The sequence below is a fragment of the Tamandua tetradactyla genome, chromosome 5 (genome assembly GCF_023851605.1).
Source record: "Tamandua tetradactyla isolate mTamTet1 chromosome 5, mTamTet1.pri, whole genome shotgun sequence".
NCBI lineage: Eukaryota > Metazoa > Chordata > Mammalia > Pilosa > Myrmecophagidae > Tamandua > Tamandua tetradactyla.
The window spans coordinates 110,379,611-110,398,910 of NC_135331.1; the positions used below are offsets into that span (position 1 = coordinate 110,379,611).

Genomic DNA, 19,300 nt, shown 5'->3' on the forward strand with positions numbered 1-19,300 from the left:
TGGTACTTTGTTGCAACGTCTTCAGGAATTGAACTAATGGACCTCTGAAAAGCAACATTTTCTCTCACATGAAGAATTAAATATACTCCTATGTAACAGATACACATATCACAGTTTTCACAGTCCCATTGCTAAATACTTCTGTACAATCCTTCTACATCACGTGTCAAGAAATCGTGACATGAGATTACAAAACTAGGTGTCCATTGTTACCCAATGAGTCAGTGAACAAACTAATTTAAACATCGCTGGGTTCTTCATTCTCCAGGCATCATTTCCCCCATAGAGTAGAAACAATCCTATATGGCACCTCAATTTCATAACACTTCCTGGCTATCTTTGATGAGTTAGCTAAAGCTTCTTATTTGGAAAAGTGAAGAAGAAATCTAATAACGATTAGATTTCATTCCCACGGTCAAACCCAAAATGAGCACACGTATTTCTGCATGCTATTAGATTTCACTGAGAAAGTTCCACACAGTATTTATTTAGACCAGGAGAGCTTCAGTTTACAAAGCTACACTTTAGAAGAAAATAACTGCATCAAGTCCCAATGGGACCACTCTCTGCCTGTCATTAATAGGGTCGTTTTCACAGGGTCACTGTTTTCCACTGACAAGAGAAACTATTATTTTAAGATCAAAGTTAAGGGAAGTTAACCTGCAATAATTTAAACTCCTGTGTGGTGGTAAGTATTTACTCAGCGATACTATAATATCGAGTAATAACAAGGACTTTTTTTGCCAAAATATAATAAGGAGTCATTGAAACCAGAGCCTTATCTACTGTTAAGATACCTTGGTATGAGCAAAGCAGGCTAATGTCATGAACCCATTTACTAGAGAGAGTTCCTGAAACAGAGGGAGGTTCCATTACTTGTTCATATGAATTTAAGACTCCATTCCAGATAAGCATTTTCTAAATTTCTTCTTTTTAAATACAAGCAATAGGGAGAGAAGTATAAAGCTTTGGGTTCTAATAGGGACAAAGTGCTTTTACACAGTAAGTTCTCTTTATTGCAACATCACAATAACTTTGTGTCTAAGAGTTCATAGTTTCAGAACATTAATGAATTTATCTTTCTTAATGTCCACAATAACACCAATATCATCAGGACAGATTATTAGCCATCATTCCAGATGAAGAATATGTGGCTTGGATGTCCTTTCAAATCATTGTTCTTTGAGTCCATAAATAATACCTTAAAAATATGAATCATATTATCTAACAGCCTGCTATATTTAGAGACATCTTCATGTCTCAAAATATTATTTTTAAATAAGTTCTTAATGGCTTCCTACTCTTGTATAGTTGTCCCACTGTCTATTTAATCAGAAATAGGAATTCCTGGCACATTTTGAGGGTTTCTTATGAATGAGATGCTGTGCTAAGTGTTCCACATGCATTATTTAGTCCTGGCAATCCTGTGAAGTAGGAATTAACAGATTCAGTGAGGCTAAGGCAATTTACCCAAAGTTATACAACAAGCAAGTAGAAGGAATGCCCTCAAATCCAGTTTTATTCCAGTACCCAAGTTCATAACTACTAGATCAAATGCTCTGTTTGACTATAAGTTTTCTCCTCCTACCACGATTTCTTTTTAACGTATTGCCTTCCTCCGTTCAAAAGCTGGAAATCAAGTAGTACTAACCTTAATCAATTGAAAGGTTAAGTGACTTGCCACACAGAAGTGAGGCAGGGACTTTGCTAGAACTCGAAGCCTGGCCCCAGGAGTCCTGTCTACTGTCCGTCCTATTTGTCTCTGCTGCCTGCCTAATTACCCTGAAGAGGTAAAGTCCCTTTCAGATGTAAGACCACCTGCCTTCCCAAACCCCCAGGCACTAGTGGTCTATCCACCAGCTCAACCCTGCTTTCAACAGCACCTACCTCTGCAAGAAAACCACCCTGAAGATGTGCACTGATGAAAGAGCTGGGTTTAAAAGGATGGACAGAAAGAAAAGGAAAGAGAGGGGGCGGGAGTGGAGGGAAGGAGAGAGATGGAGTGGGGAGGGAAGGGAAGAGAAAAATGTTCTGTGGATTTCAGTAACAGCAGGAACAAAACAGAATGGGGAATGAAAAGTACATTCAAATTAGCCTCTGCATAGCTATGTATATGTAAAATTTGTCACCTCACTGTATTGTACCAATTTTCAAGGAAAGTCTCCCTGAACTAAAAGTGGGTATTAAATTAAGCAATGTAGTTTTGCTTAATCTTGTACAGATATGTTCCTTCATCCATCATTCATCAAAAATGAATCAAACATGGATCTACCCTCAGGGAGTTTAGTGTCCAGTTAAGAGAGAAGACTTTAAATAAATACAGTTGAAAGATATAAAAAATAATAAATTCCAGAAGACAAGTATGATAAAGTGGTATGAGATTTCCCTGGAGAAAAACCCTTCAATTTTAAAGGAAGAAAAAAATTTCCTGATGGAGGTATCCATTGAGGAGTACAAATGAATTTTTAAATTTGTTCTTTAATGGTCGTGATTTAACCAGCCAAACATCAGGGTTGTCTGAGGGATATTTTGTAGTCAGTAGAAAAGAGGGGTGAGAGAACTGTGACACCTAGGTCTTGTCAAATAATTTCATAGATTAAGAAACATACATGAGGACCACAGTTTTAATCAAGGCACCCATAACTTAAGAAAACCATCACTTGTGCTACAGATGGAGAGGGGGGCACGAGAAAGGAGTTGCCCATCAAAGACACTTACGGCATCCTTCATTTTCCTTCCTACTTGAGGTCTTTAACAACTGCCTGCATATCCTTGCCACCCTCTCACTCTTTAACCCTACAAATGTTACCAAAGGGCCTCCCAAATGCCATAACTTTTGGTACCTCTTATCACACCTTCCTTCATACTCTCCTTTCCCTAGGGTTCCATGACACTACAGCAAGGGTTTTTCAAACATACCTTTAGCAATAGAGCCCTTTTTCAAATGATAACTTGCCTAGAACCCCAATTTATAAAATACATCAAAGCAAGGCTTTATCTTGTTAAAGGAGAGTTAGCCCATGAGTAACTCAAGGTTAAAATATATTGCCTTGTTCCCCCTGACTGCCCTGATTTGACCTTTTGGCCAGAAATGGATGCTCCCACATTCAATCCATGATCCTTCCGTGATCTCTGCCCTTTTCTATCTCAAGACATTCTCAAAGTTCTTTGCCACAGTAGTTAATGTTAAGATTTCAAAATTTTCCTTACTGATAGTTCCTCCAAATCTGTATTGTGAGCTCCTTACGGCAAGCATTTTATATGCCTTTAGATGATATCTAAATCAGTTTTATTTTCACTACTCATTCATTCAACAAATATTTTTAAGCATCCACTTTTGCCAGGGACTAGGAAGATAATAGTAAATAAAACACAAAAACACCTGCCATCATTTGAGGTAGAGTAGCCACATATGAAATGGGAAAGTGATTAGAGAAGGAAATGAGGCAGGAAGGACAGATGACAATACTGAGGGCCACTGGACCTTTGCAGTCATGAAGTTGAGGTGTATTTTTCTCCAGAAACATTCAGCTCTGAAGGCACAAGAGCAGAATAGACCAAGAATTGGATTTAACCAGAGCTGGGAGTTTGGCAAGTAAGTGCTAAAACTACAGGACAATGTATTTGGGTAATGCCCCTTTCCATTGCATGCACTGGATTATTTGATGAAGTGCTGGAGTCTTTTACCCTTTTTGGCCAGGACACTTGCTTCCATAATATGATCATTTCCTCAATTCCAAACATTTCTATGTTTGAAGTGTTTGGAACTCTTACTGGTTTGGATGTTGAACCTCCTGTTTGAATCTCTTCTACTCTTGTGTTTTCTGCCTTGTAACCTATCTCTATTTTTTGTTGGTGTCTCTTTTATTTTCTAAGACAATGATTCTCAACTCCTCTGGAAGGCTTGTTATACATAGATTGCTGGAACCACCTCCAAACTCTGGAATAGAACCCAAATAAATGCATTTCTAACCAGTTCCCAGAAAATACTGATGCTGCTGGTCTGGAATCATACTTTGATAACCACTATTCTAGGACATTTTCTTAATTCTATCTTTCATAACTTTTTCCTTTTCGCATCAAAGAGTGGTTTCTGATCCCCTGCTTGCTTCTCTTTTTATAGAAGCCTATCACTGTTCAATAGAATATTTTCTCTTCTCTCTGTGCATTTTCTTTGCTTCCTCTGAGTTCCTTTTTCCTACTTGCATGTTCTAGTTTTGTTTGTTTAAATTCCCTTATACTGGAAACTTTCTTAAATGAATAGAATCTTAGTTTCTCAGGCTGCTATGACAAATACCACACAATGGGCTGCCATAAACAACAACAAATTATTGGCTCACAGTTTTCAGGCTAGGAAAAGTCTAAAATTGAGGCATCAGCAAGGCAGTGCTCTCTCCCCAAAGCCTATAACACTTAGGTGCTGGCTGCCGGTGATCCTTGGGGCTCCTTGGCATAACATGACAGTGTCTTCTCCTTTCTGTTATGGGTTCTCTTGACCTCAGCTTCCAGCTCCTCCCCCTAACCTTCTCTCACTATGTATGAATTTCTTCTGCTTTTAAAAGACTCCAATAATATAGATTAAAGCTCACCCCTCATTCAGTGAGCCATAGCTTAGTAAAATAACATCTTCAAAAGATCCTATTTACACCTACAGAATGCAGATTAAGACTTAGAACATATCTGAACTGAGGGACATAATTGAACCTTCCACAACCAGTGATCCTTGACTGTTCATTTTTTCTTTTCTTCTTTCTTTGTTTTTTCTTTTGCTATTTACTTTTTATTGAGATACAATATATTGGCAAATTTCACAGACCTAAACAATACAGTTCAATGAGCTTTGGCAAACATATGTTATAATGTAATTCACACCCATATCAAAATATAGAGCATTTCTACCATTCTATAAAGTACCCAAGTGGCACATTCTAGTCCATTCTTACCATTACTTCAAATAAACCATGATATGACTTCTACCAGCATAGACTAATTTATATATTCTAGAACTTCAAATAAGTGGAATCAAATGAGAGGTACTTTTTTCTATCTAGCTAGCTATTTACTCTCAAGAGAATATTTCTGATATTAAGCTATGTCATCATGTCTATCAACAATTCATTCCTTTTTGTTGCATAGTAGTATTCCATTGCATGAATATGCCATAATTTATCTATTATGTTATTGGGCTGTTTCCAGTTTGGGACTGTTATGCTGCTATGAACATTCACATATATGTCTTTCGGGAGCATATGTTTTCCTCTCTCTTTACTATATTGAAATTGCTGAATCTTGGGTAACTGTGTGCTTGACTTTATAAGAACTTTCCTAAGTAATTGTAACAATCTGTACTCTTACTTGCAAAGTATAAAACTTTCACTTACTTCCCATGTTTGCCAATTTTTGGCATGTTCAATTTTTACATTTTTAGCTAATCTAATCTCCCCTTCAATTTAATTTGCATTTTACTGATGAATAATGGAATAATGATGTTGAGCACTTTTCAGGGGTTTATTGACCGTTTCATCTTTCTATATGAGGTTTCTGTACAAGTTTTTTAAAACCACTTTTTACTGCCTTGTTTGTCTTCTTGCTATTGAGTTGTAATAGTTGTTTATATATTCTGGATCAAAGTCCTGTCAAATATGTTTTCTAACCCTTTTTGTTTGTTTATTTTATTCTTTTTTTTCTATTCTTTTGTGAATTTTTAATTATAAGTTAGTACATCTTTCAGTCCTACCGTTTTCATTTAGTTCTTTGAAATAGTTCCCATTTCCTTGATGAGATTCCCTATGAGTTCACTTAGTAGGTCAGTCTTTTTCTTTAAAACCTTAAATATGCTTATAATAGCTGTTCTTAAGTCCCTGTCTGTTAAATTCCAACATCTCTATCATCCATGGATCTGTTTCAACTGATTATTACTATTTCTGGAGTTTTTTGCAGGTTCTTCATTGTATGCTCAACATTATACCTACTATATTGTTGAGATTCTGGGTTGTATTGTGATCCTTTAAAGAGAATTACATTTGGTTCTGGTAGACAATTAATCTACTGAAAGAGAAGCTTTATCCTGTCCAGTCTTGTTTTTAGGCTCCATTTGAGTGACTAGAGTAGCTTTGTTCTAAGGCTAGAGAATCCCTATTCATAACATGTGGCCTTTCAGAGGAGTTGAGTGAGCCCTCTCTGCTCTAACAAAATCTCCCAGAATTGTATAAGCTTTGGAATCTATGTTTTCCTCAAGCTTCCTCAAGCTGTTATCTGCCAGACCTCACAGAGATGCACTCAGTGCATTATTAATTAGCCAAAGACTCAAGGAATCCTCACGAAGATTGCTAGAGCTCCTTGTCTGCAGAATTCTCTCCTCTCTGGTAGTCTGCCTTGAAAATTCCAGCCATATCAGCAGAATGAATTCCACCTAGTGAGTCTGCTACTCTCTGTTCAAGTTCCACTTTCCTGGGCTGTATTTTGGGTAGTGCCTCCAGACAGAAAAAGCCAAGGTGAGTGTTGAGCTCACTTTGTGTGTTTCTCTTTTCTCGAAGATCATAGCCTTGTGCTGTCTGTTAACAAATGTTTGAAATATATTTTGACCAGTTTTATACTTATGTATGGCAGGTGGGTAAGTCTAAATCTCATTGCTTTCTCATGGAGAGAACCAGAAGTCTTTCCCTTCATATCTAAAAGTAATGTACTAAAAAGTTAAGCAGACAATCTGTATGTGGGACTTCAAGAAGGCTTTCAAATGACCATATCTGTGGGTATTTACTCTGGTTTAATCTCTCCAGAGAATAATTTCCAAATTCTTTCTTGGGAGGATTAGAATTTGGATTGCCAAGATTCCAGAGCAGGGCAGAGGAGAGACGTCAGCGAAGGATGGGAGATGACCTTTCTCTGAAGCATTGGCCGACTTCAATTTATCCTCCCGATTTCAATTGCATTTCCTTCCCCACTCTCCTGTGTCTGGTATCAAGCACCTAATTAACACCTTACTAATTCAATTTGTCCAGAAACTATGCCTCTATTTCCTGGAGAGTGGGGCAGGAACAGATGTCTGACTGTGCCAGCTAAGCATAGTGTCCTAAGGATCGAACTATTCCTTATAGAGGATTTCAAACAACCCTTTTTAGTATCCTGCCTCATTTTATTTTCTGGTGCTCAATTTCTCTAATCCCAAAGCATTCTTCTATCCTGTTAAGTCATTTGCCATTCTTCTATTTACTTTCCATCTTCATAGAATGTGGTGTGTGCTAAAACGGATCTATGCTTCTGTTTCTTTTTCTCCTTTCATTATACCAACTTAAAACAGGAAGTTCCTGCCTTGGCCTTATTAAGAACCCATTCTTAGGAACTGCATTTAGGTTCACAGCCACTTTGCCAGCAATTTTTCTTCTGTTTTTCCTGTTGTGAAGGTTGTTTACCGCGGTTTGGGGTATTCCATATCTTCTTTCCTGGATTCATTTTATAGTTTGTTGGAGTACATCATTAAGAACTTCTTTTTCAGGGAATACATAAGGGTGATAAACTTTATGAATTTTGTATAACTTATATGTCTTTACTTTGTTACTGTCCCAAATGTATTTGACTGAGTATAGAATCCTCGGTCCAAAATCATTTTCAGAGAACTTTAATAACATTGTTTCAGATTCCTTTTTCCACTGATATGGCAGAACAGATATTCAGATTCAAGTAATCACAGGTAAAATTTCTGGGTAAAATGTCTGGTTGAGTAGAGTCGAAGTAAAGTTCCTTGAAGCCAAAAATAACAAGAAAACTGCTTTTCCCAACGCCTTTCTACCTTTCCTTCTAAGTCTGTTGTAAAATTCCAGATCACATTAGGTTTGGCTTAGTCTAACATCAGCCCGAAAATCCACAATGGACCAAATCCATCTCCTGCCCCTAGGCATTAACCCCTTTCTGTCTCATGACTGCTCTTAAGACTTCAACTTGAAAGCCTCAGATTCAGCCACGCCACACACACAGGACAGAGAGAAAGAAAGGGACGTGTATACCTAGAATTTCTCCCAAGCAATTCCTTAATTAATTATCCCTATGTAAACCATCTGACTGTGAAGTTTGGAATTTCTTCCAAAGCTCCATTGAGAAGTATAGCTGTAATTTTGAGAGGAGTTTTTTTCTAAACTTGCTTTGGATTGTATCTTTTCTGCTCTGGTTTCTCTATAAACCCAATTAAATCAGCTATTTTTCTTTCAGAATCTCAAACTCTCTGACTGTCTAATGGCATTCTTTTTTATTTTCCAGTATTCTTTTGGATTTTCTTTTTCTAATATCTTTTATCTTATTTCAGTTTTTCACAGTATATGATATATAACAGTTACAATCAAAGTTTTCTGAAGGAGAAGAAATATTTACACATGCTGAAGTGAAAAGATGACACAGTGTATTAAATCATTTATGAATCCATTCAGTCATTCTATAATTTTTAATGATCACGGCTATGTAGGTATAGTTCTAAGCTTTGGGAAAATGACAGTGACAAAACAAAGGCCCTCTTTTCAAAGGAGCTTACATTCTAAGGTGTCATTAATTTTTTTTTTTTAAAAGCAAGTGTAAGATTAAAACAAATAGCACAATAACATCTTAGGCTGTAAATGGGTACATGTATATGTATGTGTGCACATATTTCATTTCAGATATAATCTTCTGGAGGTATAATTAAAGATGTGAGAAGTCACTTTTTTTTAACTTCCTTTATTTGTGTCCTGTGTTGTTCATTCTGCAATTGATTCAGGCTTTGTTATAGGTGTTTGAAATACACCATTGAACAAAGCAGAAACCTTTCTGCCTTCTTGGAGTTGATATTCTAACAAGGAAAGTCAGACCCTAAACAATAAGTATAGTAAATTAGTAGCTTATGTTAGCAGGTGATAAGTACTGTGGAAAAATAGAAGGTGGTAAGGGAAATTGGAACTATAACATATGGAGTGAGTGGTACTGAGTGCAATTTTTTTTTCTTTTTTTGGCATGGGCAGGTTCTGGGAATTGAACCCGGGTCTTCAGCTTGGCAGGCAAGAATTCTTGCCGCTGAGCCACCATCGCAGCACCCTGGATTGCAATTTTAAACAGGGTGGTAAAGGTAGACTTCATTGAGGAAGTGACATTTGAGCAAGAAGTGAAAGAGGGGGGTGCACTTGAAAGAGGTGGGGGAAGAGTAATCCAGGCAGAGGGAACATCACATGCAAAGTTTCCCATGTGAGGGCGGGGCATGTTAAAAGAACAGCAAGGAGGCCAGTGTGCCTGGAGAAGAGCAAGTAAAGGTGAGAAAAGTAAGTGATGAGGTCAGGCAGAACTTGGAGGAGGTAGGAGGAAATGAGAAAGACCGTTTTGGTCGGTGTACAGACTTTGCCTTTTATAGTGAGAGAATTTGAGAGCCACTGGAAGGTTCCTGAGGAGAAGAGTAAAAATTTCTGACACATTTTTAAAGGATCACGTGGTTTTATGAGAATGGACCAAAGAGAGCCAAGGCCAGTTGGGATAGTCTGGTCAAAATCCAGGAAGGGATGAGGGTGATGGACTACCTGTAGTCCAATGGACTTGCTAAAGGTAGCCAGATTCTGGATGTATTTTAAAAGTAGAGCAAACAGAATTTCCCAATGGATCTGATGTGGGACTTGGAAGATGAAGGAGGCCTCCAGGACCTGAGCATTTGAAAAGGTAGAGTGAACATCAATTGAGTTCAAGGTTGGCCAGGAGCAGGGAGAAAATGAAGATTCAATTTAGAATCTGTTAGATTTGAGGTGTCATTTAGATATATGAGTGAGTATAACAGTAGAGAGTGAAATATAGGAATCTGAAGTTCAAAGGAGAATTCTGGGCTGGAGATTCCATTTTGGGAGTAATGAACATAGATATACTATTGTTCAAATTTTTGAAAAGATCATTTTGGAAAGCTAGAGCATAATTTTTCTTTCCAATCCCATTTAATTTTCCATATCTTTGAGCACTTAATTTAACAAAAGTTTTAAGAGTTAACTGTTGTGTGTGTTCCCTCTTCCCCATTATCTCTGCCACTTCCCTAGTTCAGGCACCATTTCTCTCTCATCTGCCTACCACGGATTTTCCAACCAAGGCACTCCCAACCCAGCTATTAGGTCAATGTGATTAAAACACACCTGTGATCAGGAAATAAGTCCTCAAGGATTCCTGATCACCCACAGAATTAAAGGACCAGGCTAAACTGCTATCACAATCAGATCCCAGTCAATCTTTCCAAACCCACAACTCACTGGTCTCTTTTGCACACTCCATCTCCTTGTACTTTTCCCATGAATTCTTGCCTCATTCCCTTGTACATGTTGATGCCTCTACCAGAAATACCTTTCCTCTGCCTCCCTAAACACCAAGCCTACCCATTCTTCATGGCTTAGTGTAAATGTCACCTACTTCAGTTGACTGGAAATAATCTTTCCCACCTCTGTGTCCCCACTCCTTGGCAGGAGAAAGAGCATGGTATGGCAACATTGCCGAAACGGAGGTCAACACAACAGATACCAGCCCCCAAGAGAAAGTCTCTGAATAAAGAGTTTGTGGACAGCCCATCTTGGTAATACTCCACACCACGCAGTCTTTTCTTAGACATTCACAATATGCATTCACATATTAAATGCTCTCAAAAGTACTTTGATAGAAGAAAATATGTAACTTTGTTTAAACTAGCTTTCACAAGTATATTTAACTGTGGAAACTTTAAAGTGCTAAATAATATTCCTATCCTATTGGAATTAGTTCTGAGATTAGGGAATTTTTGGACTTGGAACTGGGCACCTGGATGGTAGTGCTCAGGCTTAAGCCAAGACAGCATAACCATTCATCCTACAAAAAGGTAGCATATTTGTCCAGACCAAAGAAGGGCAACCATACATCCCATAATAAGTGGCAGCTTGTCCATAAGCCCAGGCAGGGTAAACATACATCCCAATATGGGTGACATATTATCCCAATGTAATTATTAATGGTGTCCCTTTCACTCTTAAAAGCATCATGCTTTGTGTGATAAATTATAAGAGTCACCTAGTTTTAAGCCTTCCACCTATAGACTTTATTGCATCCAATTCCTTAAGTAAATCAGACCACCCTACCAGTGAGTGAAATCTAGGTTAACTCCTGTTAATTACCTAGAATTTTGTTTTGTTTTTCTGGGCTCTGGGCACAGCTGTTTCTTGACTCTAACTATACTGATTCAGTCTATACCATAGGTCTTGTGCCTAAGGCCCCTGTTTCACTCTTCAGGACCCCACTGGAATTTAAGCTAGTCTTATTCCCACATGGTTTTGCTATAAAGCCCTACTTTTGTCCCTGTTTACTCTTGCTGGAGAGGGCCCTGCTCCCAACAGGTGGTTTAAAACTACCACATCATTACCAACATCTGAGTGTAATGCTTATCATATCTGGACTCTACATTTTCATTGCTCCCTCCACCTGCCACCACCACCTCCAGGACAGGAGTTTCTTCAACACTGTCACTAGCTCAGGAATATTGACAGACACACTCTTCTGGTTCCTAAAGAGTAAATGGCTTACTTCCCCCTCAATGACTATGGCTGCATGAATTGCAATGCCAGATTACTGGCTGTGGGACCTTTATCAAATCATCTCCTTCAAGAGGCCTCAGTTAACCATCTCTTCAAATGTGGAGGGAGGTCTGACTGATGTCCAAGGTTCCATTCAACTCTGATGACCTGGCTCTATAAGCCCTTCTTAGAACCTCACCCATTTCCATACATGCCCTTCCTCCCTACTGACTCTTAAAAGTAGGGTCTCTTTCCACATTATTCTTCATCTCCTGCAGAACATGACAGAGGACCTTGAACACAGTTAGAATGCAATAAGTATGTGTTGTGTATCAACATGAGTGAGGCAATTCAATCTAAAAACAAAATTCAAAATTAGACTTTGAGATGAGGAAAAATGAAACAGAGTCTAAGAAGTGAAATTATCTGATCAAAGTAGCAAACATTTGTGAAAATAATGCCATATCATTTTCGAGCACTACCACTAGCTAGCTGGTGCTACCAAGAATGGCAATATTGGGCATTTGCTATGTGTGACACCCAGTTCTGGGCTTACATGCTGCAATCCTCACAACAACCATATTATGTGGACACTATCATTAACCCCACTTTTCAGATGAGAATACTGAGGCACAGAGGGGTTAAGTCCCTATAAGTCTCCCAAGTACCAAATGATATAAACTCAGGTAGCCTAGCTCCAAAGTCCAAGTGCTAATCATGGAAATAACTTCTCCTCCATCCCTTTCCCTGCCATTTTTACTTGTGACAACCCCAACAACCCTCTGTTACCAGGACAGATACCATGGTCTAGAAAGGTTTAAAGACCGCTCAGTATCACAAGGCTGGTAGCAAGGATTCTTCTGACCCAGCATCTCTTTCCACAATACAACACTGTTACAATAGTCCAACCTCCCTACAATAAAATTTGGGGACATCACTGGCAGCTGCCTGTGAGAAAGAGGCACAGGCTGCAACTAGGGAACAGTGGTATTGGAGATGAAAAATTAAAATTGGCAGTGAATTGAATGGAAGAGACCCATTCGGGGAAACAAGAAGCAAGAAGGGGCTGTCTTGGGTGACAGCAGGAAGGGAACGTAAAGGAGAATGAGGAGCTAGGAAAGGAAATAGGACAGTGAGGTGCCAGAAGGCTGGAACAGGTAGGCAGGGAACAGTTTAAAAGAGCATTATTGTAACTGCACATATTTTCAGCAAAACTCTTAAAGTTATAGAAAAGCATGCATCATAAACCCAGGAAATATAGTTCCAGATTCATGAAACAACATCCTTGAGAGAATCTAGTGTGGTGTATGGCACACAACAGGCACTCAATAAATGTCTGTTCCAGATAAAAGAGACAAAAGGGGGAAATCTGTGAATTGCTTTCATAAAGGGAAATAAACCTAAGGGAGTAGGTGCTCAATAAATATTATTTTTTCACAGTGTAGAGTGAGAAGCCTGGGGAGTTGTAAAAGATTATCTGATACATTTCCAAAGAGGCCTCAGCTCTGATTTCAATTCTAGCAAATTCCCTGGGGAGGCTGTGGAATTTCTCACAGGGGGTCTTTTAAGACGGAATTTTTTTGATGAGCCACTTTGAAGGGGGAGTTTAGATAATTTAAAAACCACTGAATTGGGCAGTGCAATGGTGGCTCAGTGGCAGAATTCTCACCTATCATGCCAGAGACCTGGGTTCTGCCCATGTTAAGGAAAAACAAAAAAAAAAACACTGAATTGAGGGGTTCACTCAACCAAATGACCCTGAGATCTCTGTCAGTCCTAATTTCCATATAATGCCATCATAAGCTGACATTTCCACTCTGCTTCCCAGGGACAGAGAAGAACCAGGTGGACCAGCCAACACTGCTGCCCCACCATGCCAAGGATAGCTGAGGGATTTGGAAGCCTTCCAGTTGCAAAGGGCCTGGGTAAATTGCAGGCCATTTATTTTGTGAAGAAATAAACCACAGAGAGCCCCTTTCAAACATGCATGCAGAAAAAAACAGGACAAAATGCCGAGGAGATTATCTGTTCAGAATTTGCTTTAAAAGAGCCCAGGCGGCACTCATCTATTTTTAAGAAATATATGATTAACCATAGTTAACCATGAATTCAGATGATGTGCATTAGACCAGCTCCTCAAAGTTTGAGAGCATTTAATATTATATATCGCTGCCATTTGGACTAAATTGTTTTTTTAATGTACACAATATTACAAATTTAATTTGAGCTGTTTGAATCAGTCTGTAAAAAAGATTTGATTATACCTGAGTGTTCTGGCCCCAGCATTTTCGTATCTTAGTAATCTTGGCGGTAATTGGCTGATTAGGCGTCTCACACTCCATCTCTGCCTCAGTTTCCATGGTAATGTTACAGGAGCTATTATAGATGAGAACTTCATCTCTTTCCACTTTAGGGCTGAAACGAGAGGGGAGGTTAAATGGGGTGTCATCAATCTTAATGAAATGCAATTATTTTTACTCTTATTAATCATTGCAAGCCATTAGCTTGTGGCAACTACAGGCCACCATTTGTCAAATTTTGCAAATTTCTGTAATTTTGTTTCCATTCTTTTATTGTTTATTTGTTTTTCTCTTATCTGCACACCCTGCAATGAAAATGCACGTGGTAAATATCTTTCACTGAGGCTTTTCTCTTCTTCTCGTCTATTAGGAACACTAGCAAAAGCTTCTCCAAGACCAACTTAAGCAAAGCACAGGCAAAATTTCCAGTTCCAAAAATGGAAGCAAAGATTGGGGGGAGGTTTTTTGCTTTTTGTTTTTTGTTTTCTTTTTCTTTTTCCTTTCCCTCTTCCTGCTCTTACCCACACTTAGTGTTGGGGGAGTGAATTGCCTGAATCCCCCAGGGCAGATGGAGAAATTGGAAAACCCATGCAACTGGCTAACTGGTCCCTTATTCCAACTGTGAAAAAATGAGCTCATTTAGGCTTTCAATTCCCTCTCCCCAGCTGATGGCAATGAGGCTCTGTTGCTAGCAGTGGAACATTAACTTAGTAAATTAATTAAACTTACTTAACAGCCCAGACTAAGGAGATTCGATATATGTGTCAGTTATACTACCAGCCACTTGCTTTAAAAGTCCTCTTGCTTTAAGGGGAGAAGCCAGACTGGATTTGAAATGAAAAACAGCAGTGTAGCACTACAGAAAACCTAAAACTATGTGGTCCAGTGGAAGTGAGAGCATAGATATTGAAGGGTATCATCCCCAACAGGTGTGATATTTATTCAAACATAATCCTGGCTTTAGGCATCCTTGCAAACAGTTCAAAGATAATTAGTAATAATAATAATGCCTGATATTTTATACTTTTCAACAATTTCATATGCATGATTTCATTTCAGCCTGGAAATTGGGTAGAAGTATAAATCATGGAACCCAAAGATATCAGGGGATGTGCCCTAAGTCAAACATAAAATTATAGCACCTCCAAGATTAGAACCAGATGTCTTTTATCCTGGAACAGCACTCTCAAGTTTTGAGGTACTGACCAAACATGAGTCAGCAAGATGGCAGATCCCATGGGAAGACTGAAAGGGTGGGAGAAGGAGCAAAAGGTAACTTCTTGGGAACCTATAACTCATGCCAAGCTATAGCATCTTTTTTCAAATCAATGTCAAAATAGTTTCTCCCACAATTTGCTGGAAATGATGAGCAGTATAACTATTCCATCTCCCTACTTCAGCTTCTCTTCTTCATAATAAGATAGAATCTAAGATGGGACTTCCATGTCCACTGTCCTCTAGACCTACCAGAGGTGGCCAATATTCTAACATCAGATCACCCAGAACAGAACACAGACAGTATAGGCTACCCACTGGGACTACGCATTCCCTCTACCTGAACCCTGCCTCTCGTGGTACCTAAGACTGTGTTTGTTCTGGAGCCTCTGTGCTTATACTAAGATGGTGGTAAACTCAAAAGTCTCAGAGCTGCAGTTAATTGAGGACTTCGCCATGCTGTATTTGTTCAAATGTTCTGAGAAGTATTAGCAGGCAAAGATTAGGCTTGGAATCAGACCAGCTAAATATGAATCCCAACACAGAAATTTACAGCTATATAACCCTGGCAACATATCTCTAAGCTTCAATTTCCTTGTTATAAAATGAAGTTACTAATAATTGAGTACCTATTTCATAGAAATACATTTTTTTTTGGATGCTGTATAGTGGGGGTCACATTTCATTCCTTTTCCATGTAAGTATCCTATTATTGCAATACAATTTGTTGAATTTTTGTTTTTTTGGGGGGGAAGTGCATGGGCCAGAAATTGAACCCAGTTCTCCTGCATGGCAGGCAAGAATTCTACCACTGAACTACCCTTGCACCCCCTGACATACCTTCCTTTTGCTATTGGGAAAGGGGGTATTGAAATAGTTTGAGAAGCTTGCTCTATACATTCCATCATAAATCATGTATACACTCATCAGAAATGAAATGAGGTCGGGCTTCCAAACTACATGCTCTTCATCAATTGGGTCTCAGATTACTTTTATTTCTGAGCACTCACAAATCGCCTGATTGGGAATTCATCCTAGAATTTTATATCAAGTTTCATTGTCTAAGTTTCCAGAATTCACACACACACACACACACTTTTTCTTTTTTTATCTTTTAGGTAATTCAGAGACTATTTGCCCATTACCTCTCTTCTGTTGTGTGCCCCCTTCCCCATCCTTGATTACCAGCAGTCATCCCGAATCACATGACCAAGCTCTTTGTACCTGGGATATAAATGATTTGGGACTACACCCTTGTACTCAAAGAAAGGAGTGACAAACTTCCTTTACAAACTTCCTTGGCCTTAGACTTACATTCTCCTAAGCTCCTAATGACCTAATGAGCTTTCTTTTGCCATTTTGAGGCCCGTACCTGGCAAAGGTAAGAGTAAGATGTGGTGAGACACTCTGCCCTCCTTTTGTTTGCCTGTTAGCAATATACTTCCTTAATCATGTTCTTTTTGCTCTAAAAAAGAGTCAAAACCCCTATATAACGGACTAGACTTGTGTTCACATGCTTTAGCTCATACTTCATTTTTGTATTTGTCCCTGATTACCTCAGTAGAGCTTTTTTTAATTAAAAAGCCATCATCGGTCAACAGTGGCTCAATGGCAGAGTTTGTGCTTGCCATGCCAGAGACTGTCCATGTCAAAAAAAAAAAAAAAAAAAAAAGCAATCACCAAAATTAGCAGACACCACGATGTCAATAGCCAAGCATTAACAAAATGTTAATGTTTCCTATTAGCTGTTATTCCCCATTTTCTTCCACAATAATCCTGTGCATTAAGTAGTTCAGTTGACCAGATTTGAATATAAATATGTGTGTATGTATATATATATAAAGAGGTAGAGAAAGAGAGAATTTTTTTATCCAAATGGTGACAAATGTAGTTCTATAACCTAGATTTCCTGGTCCTCAATTAATCGTTCTTTCAGTTGGTCTGATCAGGTCCTAAAGTAATCAGCTAATCCTTATGTATGTGCTCTCTAGTATAGGTTGTAAAAACACTTGAAGATATTCCATCTTCCCCACTTATTCTGCAAATTGCTTCCTATGACTCTGAAATCTCATTTAACCACAGAGCTCCATGAAGATTCCCATCACTGATGATGACAGTACCCTGTGTTGCTAAGTGTTCTGTGAGTCAGAAGCCTTGGGATCCAGTCCCAACACTGATATGGTGTGACTGTGACTTTGACGAAGTCCCTTAGTCTGCACTTAGGATACAATCCAAACTCCTTACTATGTACTTCAAGGCCTTATACCAAGCTCATGGAGGGCCACTTTTTCTTCCTTCTTTTTAATCCAGTCCCATTGGCCTTCTGACAATTTCTAGAACTTGTGGGGTCCTTTGTATCTGCTGCCTCCACTGCCTGACTCTGCATAGCTGACACCTTCTTCGTCTTATCTCAGCATGAAAGATACGTCCTCAGAGAAGCTTCCTCTGAGCTTGCTGTTTAAAGTAGACCCCATTATTCAATACCAGTTACCAGCACCTATCACAACATGTAGTCAATTTGTTTATTGTCTGGCTTCTCCTCTATCCTAAAGGTTCTTTTTTAAGGGAAGGGACTTTCCCATCATATTCACCACTGAATCAGCAGTACCTGACATGGAACATAGTAGGCACTTAATAAATATCTATTGGATTGATAGATGGATGGATGGATAGATGGGTGAGTGGTTGAAGCATATTTTTGCTGTACATACACATGTCTACCTTTTCAAAATGACATCAGACCAACAGTATTAGTGGCTGGCAAGGGATAAAGCTTTAAATGGAAGTGGATTCCCTGAAAAGGTCCTAGAGAGGAGTTCTCTGGATTCACAAGTACAGTCTTAAGAGGAACCAAGACAAGCTATTTGGTGCATGATTTTCTTAATATCCCTTGTATCATTTATAGTGTATTTTTTTAATTATTAAATTAGTACACAGGATCAGAAAAGTATAAATTCAATAAAGAAAATAAGCAGGATAAGTGCTCCAGCCACCTAGGAATTGGCTCTATCAACATTTTAGAATACGTCCTTCCAACCTTTTCACTAAGCACCTATTCCACATGTGTGTGCAGACATACATGCCACACACAACATTAGGATTCAATTTACATGTAACTTTGTGACCTGTGCTTTTCACTTCTCAATATAATCTAAGCATTTCCCTTAATTCAAATGTTACATCATGATTTTAATAGTTACTTAGTATTCTATCATTTGAATACATTCTTTATTACTACAATTTTTTGTAATGATAGCTAAAATTTCAACAAATATGGTTGGTCATAAATCCTACATATCTCTAATTACTTTCCTAAAATAAAATCATAGAAGTGAAGTTGCTAGGTCACGGAACATGAAGAATTATAGGCTCCTAATGCCTACTCCCTAATTTTCCTCTAAAGATTGTGCTAACTTACCTTCCCACAGTCATAAAAAAGCAGTGCTGGTCTCCCCACAGCCTCATCAACATTGAGGCTTAACTTTATTTTTTAAATCACAGGGCACTTATTTTAATTCTTTCTCAAGAAAACACATCCACTTTTGCCTAATGCAATAGCCAGAAAATTCAGCAGCACTTTTAGCGGTGTCTGAGGTTCAATTTCCTCAAACACCTCCTAGAATGAAGAAGGGTACGGGAGAACTCCAAAGGAGTAGTTTTGGGAATCTAGATAAAGTCCTTGAACTCAGTGGAGCCAGGAACTGCTGGCATGTGCTTCTTGGTGCTGAGCACTAGTGAGGTCTGAAATCCAATTCCACATGTGAGTCCAACCCCGCACCCCATTTCCTATATGCCCTAAACAGGGTTCTTCATGGCTTTCTAGAAAGCACCCAGCCAAGGAGATTCCCCAGTTCTTCCGGTGAAACACAAATCTCTAATGGCCGATTCATACTAAAACACTGACGCTCAACGCAAAGAAGTCAGACCACTGTGGGGAGAACTGGTTCTCTCTCTTATTGTGTGTAGTTGGTTAGTTGTTTAGTTTAGTTTTGTTTATGGGAAAATAGACCTTTATTAAAGAATCAGTAGCCACTCCAACTAGATAAGACATAAAGGGAGTAGGGCAATGCTGAAGCACTGAGATTTCACAGTGCATAGGAAAAGAAATGCTTGCTGGAAATTAAGGCCATCCAGAGTTACCAACATGGTCTCACTTTATTTGTTTGTTTGCTTAGGAAAAAGTGTTTGACCTGGAAAGTTGCAGGGTGTTTTTATCTTTCAGTTTAAAAAATCCATATAAGCTTATGGAATCCAAATACTAAA

The 19,300-nt window shown here is 38.7% G+C and overlaps 1 protein-coding gene across 1 annotated transcript in view; it reads right to left on the reverse strand.

The window, feature by feature from the left end:
• Positions 1-19,300, reverse strand: part of PKHD1 (PKHD1 ciliary IPT domain containing fibrocystin/polyductin) — a 499,663-nt gene that overhangs the window by 392,089 nt on the left and 88,274 nt on the right. Inside the window, 1 exon segment of the mRNA XM_077162050.1 lies at positions 13,787-13,937. Within this exon segment, the coding sequence (XP_077018165.1) occupies positions 13,787-13,937 (151 nt within the window).